This window comes from Pseudonaja textilis, chromosome 11 (assembly GCF_049901715.1).
Source record: "Pseudonaja textilis isolate UNSWEBS1 chromosome 11, rPseTex1.2, whole genome shotgun sequence".
NCBI lineage: Eukaryota > Metazoa > Chordata > Lepidosauria > Squamata > Elapidae > Pseudonaja > Pseudonaja textilis.
The window spans coordinates 895,373-901,372 of NC_142000.1; the positions used below are offsets into that span (position 1 = coordinate 895,373).

Consider the following 6,000-nt stretch of genomic DNA (forward strand, 5'->3'; position numbering starts at 1 on the left):
TCAAACTGTAGCTCACACCATGACCGGCTGTAAGCTGAGGGCATCTACCGGTCCAGTATCCGGTTTCTTTCATAGGAACGATCCTGCGCTTCAGTGCTTAGAGGACCTAGACGTTGCTATTGTGCTGGACCAGAACCCCCAGATTATAGTGCCAAATTTTAGCAACACAACCACCCAGGAATTTCTGTATTGGATGAATAGCTGTAGATGGAGAAGCCAGATTCACTTAACAACCGGGTTACTAATTTACCAACTGCAGGGATTCACTTAGCAACTAGGGCAAGAAAGGTTTTAAAGTGGGGAAAAACTTCCTTAACAAATGTCTCACCTAAGAACAGGAATCTTGGGCTCAATTGTGATCCTAAGTCAAGGACCACCTGTCCAGCTTTTTTGGATGAGTGAGAAGCCTTGTTCCTTTTCTGTAAACCAATCATGTCATTGCAACTTTCCTTGTGTGGCTAAACTTTGGCAGCAGAATCTGGGGGTTCTGGCCCGGCACGATAATTGTCAAGGGATACCTTCTATACACAATTTGCAAGCTCCTTCCTGGGCAATAAGAGACGGACGTCTCCAGCGCTGCCCAGCACCCACGTAGGAGCCCCTCCCTTGGCCCCTCCCAGGCTTTGATTCTGGGAGACAAAGGTTTCAGGGCAGAATATTAAATTGGAAGCTAGCAGACCGCAAAGAGATAACTAGCCACCAAGCATGCTCTTCATTTCCAATAATGCCCAATGACCCACCAGCAGAAAATAAAAATCAGCCAACTAACAGCCTAGGGGGAGCACTGCTATTCTTTAAACATCCCCAATTTGTCCAGCAAAAACCAAAAAAGCTAGAAATTATAGGAAGCGTCCAGGGAAGCTATGCAGAGGGAGTCTGCTGTGCTCCTGACGCGTCCAATGGGCCAACCCTTCTGAGGCAATTCTTGGCCCGTGGCATATTTTCAAAATCCTTAAAAGGTCCACTAGCCCCAAAGGCTGCTGGCCTCGGCAATTAACCCCTGTGCCATTCTAAACTTGAGTTCCCTTTCCTGCCATTCTCCTGTTCCGGAAAGAGGCCCCGCCTGGCACGCTCCATCTCCCTTTCCCCAGGGGAGGGCAGGAAGTGGCCGAATGCATCCTACCTGTGGCCGGATCCCCCTCTGGGATGAGGTTGGTGTGCTCTGGCCATGCCTGAGCTGGAAACAGGGCCGGGAGGGGGGGTGCCAAGGAGTTTGTCTTTGGAGCTTCACGGATTGAGTTGTGTCCACCTTCCAGGAAGGCTCCCGTGCCGGACTCCTTGCCTGGGGAAGGGGCTTGGCTGCCCTGTTCTCTTCCCGCCTTCTTGGAAACACCTATCGGCAAAGCATGTGGCGTGCCTGAGAGATTGGGCTGATCCACAGAAGGTGCTGCGGCACCGCCTGGGTGGAGGCTGCTGTGGGGGGCCTCTGCCTGTCCAGCGGCTTCTTCTGCTAGAGGCCTGGGGCCATTTTCCTTCGGCTTTGTTTTCATGCTCTTCTTTGGCTCAGCCTCAGGACTGGGAAGCAGAAGATTGTCTCCCGCTCGCTGTTGATAACTGTCCACATTTTCTTGCCCTGCCTTCTGGGAAAGGGAGCTTTGGGGGATTAAAGGGTCTCCAGAATTAAGTTGCCACTCATTCTTCGGGGGGCTTTGCTTAGTGTGCGACTGGTGATGTCCTTCCATGCTTATTCTATTGCCCAACTCCATTAATGGGCCCACTAGTGTCCCTTCCGTGTGCTCTAGAAGATGCAGTGGTTTCAACCATTCAGAAGATTGGCCTTTAACTTCCACCAAGTGTTTCTGTGAGGATTGGTGATCAGCTACTCTCCTCCTCGAAAAGGTTCTCACCTGTGATGATTTGATTATGGTTGGAGAAGTTGCCTTTCTCTCCAGCCTTTCTGTAAAGCTGTCAGGCTCGCAGTTCCTGATCTCTGTCAGGACAACGTCACCTACTCTTTCTACACCCAAAGCATCAGGGTAGGATGCAGAAGGCTTGGGGGACCCCAAGCAGCCTCCTGCCATGGTAGAAGAGCCTGCCCCAGGAGCCTGACCTTCAGCCTTCCCTCCGTCCTTGTAACTGCACGTGGCAGGCCTCCAATCAAGCTCCCGCCCTGGATGTGTCAATAACACCTTGGCAAACTGTGGTTCCTTAATAGAGGAAGCAGTGGGACTCAAAGAAGCTGGATGATCCTTTGGATTGCCAGGATGTTTCGGGAACAATTTATCACACTCTGTTTCATTATTTTCAGAACATGCAACAGTTGGCATGTCAGAAGTCCTCAGCTGCCCAGATGGCACCGATGCAACAGCTGACCCAGCACAATTTCCCCAGCGAGGCCTATTGTTCTGACTGTGCTGCTGGCTGTCCTTGGCTTCCAGGCAACAGAAAGTGCTGGGCTGAGCAGAAGATCCTTTGGAGCGGCCAGAGGTGGGCAGGGAGTCGTCTGCCAAGTCCGCCTCTTCTCCTTCCCCATCACTTCCACGGGCCTCCCTGAGCTCTGGGCTCCCACGTGCCTGATCAGCAGGCTCCTCCATTATCCCAAGGCCGGTCTCAGAATATCTCACCCGCTGTGGCTAAGAAGCAGTTTTCCAGTGTGGTTCTCAACCATTTCCTGCTGAGTGAGCTCAGCCATTCCACAGTGAAGAGAGAGGCGCACAAGGCAGCAGATGCCACAAACTCCTCCACGCTATGTTTCTCCTTGGCCAAGGACTTCCCTATGATCCATGGAGACTTTCTCAAGTACAGAACCACTTGCAGGTAAACATTCTCTGGCCTCAAGATCCACCAGTCGAGAGAGAAGCCAGCTGGATGACGATCTTCTCATGAACCAAAAGGGCCAGCCTCATGCTGGAAGAGCAAACTGTAACACGGAGCCTGATGGAATAAGAAAAGCCAAGGGAATCGTTTGCCAGCAGTTTCTCAATAAGGCAGAATCTAATATTACCTCCCCCATCCCATAATTATAAGCATCCCATACTTGAGAAAAAGCCATTTCAGGTTCCTAATTGCTTAAAGATATTAAGGCTGGCACACAATGATGCATTACTTATTCTAAGAAGTAGCTGTCCTTACTTGTGGAATAAGGTAGAAATAGAGCATTCATGCCCCTGAATTTGCTACTTTCAAAAGGGCTGTGCAGAAAATTACTCAGAATATGAAGATTTTGTATGACTATCACGCCAGTGTTTTATGACTTAAAGCTGTCCTGTCTTTGCTTCCAAATGGGGCGAACAAAAGTTGTGATTGTCTGAAAAGTCACATAAAGAGCTATCTCATTAAAGCAGGTAAATCTTTTTTTTTTCTATCTCATGCAAAACTCTGACAAAAGTTGGGTCCACTTCAATTAGTAGCAAAAGGGTATTCTGTTCACCCTTATTTAAAGCTAAAGCAATTATTCCAAATCAGTTTGAAGCATGGATACTCATCATTTTGAGCAGAGTAGTATTATTCTTCAATCTGAAAGTTCTCTTCCGTGCTTAAATAACACACACGAAGATGTTGAAATCCATTGGAAACATCAAGTGAGTACAACAGCTGGACTGTTATCTGGGGCAAGCAGAATTTGGCAGCTTGATAACATTTTAAGTAACTCCTCTTTTGAAAATAACTTTCCCAAAAGATGCATTTAAGGTGAATACTATTAAGAAAGGTGACTGACTCCCCTTCTTAGATGAGCCCTATAGAAAGGAAAAAGTTACAGGGAGGCTGAAAGAAGCCACTTGAACCCGATTCAAGCTGCAATCTTGGTCACGTTCTGTGGTCACGCTTAAGCAGGGAAAACGAGCCCCTCACTGTCCCAGGGGAGACCCTCAACTTTGCTGGCATTGTGACCTCATAGCATAGTGATTTTAAGGGATCTGAATCCCTTGGCATCATCTCAATAAAAAAATGCTACTTTTGTGAGATGGGCACCTATCTTAAATATAAACCTGCTCTCTAACACTTGCAGTTCTTTGAAAAGTCATCTGCATACAAATTATTATTTTGGTAAATACAAGTTATATACATTTAATACGATAAAATCTAACAAGTCTGGCCCTTGAAAGCTTCTGCAGTATTGTTCTGTTTGCTTAGGAATGAGTGGGGCAAAGAATTGCAAGGCCTTGGGCACCCTTTAGGGCTTCTTGGCTGCAGACCCAGCCTGGCTACTAGGCTCCCTCCCTTCTAGAGATGATTCCTTTTGAGCCTGGAGGCAGCAAGATACTCACAGCCTTCCCGCTGGACCCACCACAAGATGTGCTTGGCAGGAATCAGGAGGCCGCCGGTGAGGTAGCAGAGGCCATCCCTGCCGCAGAGCTTCTCCACCACATCAAAGACCTGGCTGATGTGATCTCAGAGGGAGGGTAAAGCCCAGAGAGGATGTTCTGGATGCAGCCGTCCAGTGGCTGGGAATCCTACCAAGAGAAGGAGAGTCAGCAGAGCTGGCAAGTGGACCTCTCAGGCTGCAATCACGAAGGGCAACTGGAGGAGCTCCCCATCCCTCCAGACCCCCAACTTTCCCAAAGACAGTTCCTGCAGCGCCAGAGCGGAGCGCTCACCTAGTCCCGACGGATTGGCGGCAGACAGCTTACACTGCAAAAACTTTCCTGACTGAGCAGGGTGTGGTTCCTGTTCAGCTATTATGATTGTAGCATGTGAGAGAATACATGGCATGTGTTTGTGAACATGAAAGAGGCAGAAGAGCGTGCACCAGAATGTGCCTTTCTTGTTCTTACAAGGCTCACAAAACCATATTCTCAACCACTATACATGATAATAAACTCAGTTAAGGTTCTTTATGGCTATAAACCATTCTTTATGGTTCCTTCGGGATATACTGCATTATGCAGACAAAACAAAATATATATGGCAACGCTGCATTATCTGCCCTTACATTAATATCGTGTCCCAAGAGCATTAGAATACATGACAGGCGAGAGCCAAAGAGATGTACTTAAAGAGGCACAAAAGGGAGCATTTTGTGGGGACAAAGAGAACAGTTACATTCGTCTCTCTTGCCCAGAGCATTTGGTGGAGCACAGCTCAGGCATTTACAGCCGGCCAGGAACTCTAACTGGCCTAACTGGCTGTTCCAAACTCTAAAAAAATTCCACAGGTTTTGAATGATCCCCAAAAGGCTGCTGTGTATCTGACATTTCTCTGCCAGCGGGAAAGAACTGCACCACCCAACCCAGATTTACTCCCAGTTTGTAAAAACTTCTGCTGCGGCTTCAGTGCTGCCTGCAGGGGCTGAGAGCCAGGATTGTGCACCATCAGCAGTTCTGCTTCTCACACACACACACACACCACACACGAGATTAACTTGTCACCGCCGAATAAACCCGAGGGACGCCTTAGTGCACGGAGGCTGCTGCAGGCGAGAGGGTTTGCCTTCCCGCGATGACTAAGGCTGAATGGCGCCCTTCAAAGGCAATCCCGGCTGTTCCGCCAGAGGAAAAGCCCGCGGGGGGATCTCCGCCAGGATCCCCCCCTCCCACAGAGCCGCCCCCGCGCCGGCCTTTGGCGCGGCTCGGAGAACCGGCCTCTCCTCCCGGGCACTCAGGCCGGAGCCGGCCCCCGCTGCCCCGTTCCCGCCCTTCGGGGGGCTCCTCTCTGCTTCAGTTCAGCGCCAGCCGCGCTGCCCGTGGCCAGAGAAGGGCCCGGGGTGGGGGGAGCGCGGGGCGGGGCGGGGCCCCCTGCGGCCCTGCCCTCGTCGCGGCTCCGGAGGCCCTTCCTCGCCTCGCAGCCGAGCGGAGCCAAAGGGCTGGAGGGAAGCCCAGCCGGGCGCACCTGGCCCTGCAGCAGCCCAGAGCCGGCCCCGCAGGGTGGCTGCCGCGGGGCCCACGCGATCTCGGCCCACGGAGGAGCCCCCGCAGGACGCCGTCTTTCCCGGCCTGAGAGCCTTCTCGGGTGGGGAGCGGGTTGGCCCCTGGGCCCCGCCAGCCCCGGGAGCAGAAGGGCCGGAAGGAGCCGCGGAGCCCCGCAAATTGCCAGGCCGCCCCGCGCCACGACCAACTGGCC

The 6,000-nt window shown here is 51.4% G+C and overlaps 1 protein-coding gene across 1 annotated transcript in view; it reads right to left on the minus strand.

Annotated features, from left to right (window-relative positions):
• The window catches only part of PLEKHG4 (pleckstrin homology and RhoGEF domain containing G4), a gene marked incomplete at its 5' end in the record, with an annotated part of 30,891 nt that extends 24,891 nt beyond the window's left edge, over positions 1-6,000 (minus strand). The window contains 3 exons of the mRNA XM_087940789.1: positions 1,124-2,573; positions 4,263-4,394; positions 5,770-6,000. Coding sequence (XP_087796915.1) covers positions 1,124-2,573; positions 4,263-4,394; positions 5,770-6,000 — 1,813 coding nt within the window. The remainder of the gene's footprint in view (positions 1-1,123; positions 2,574-4,262; positions 4,395-5,769) is intronic.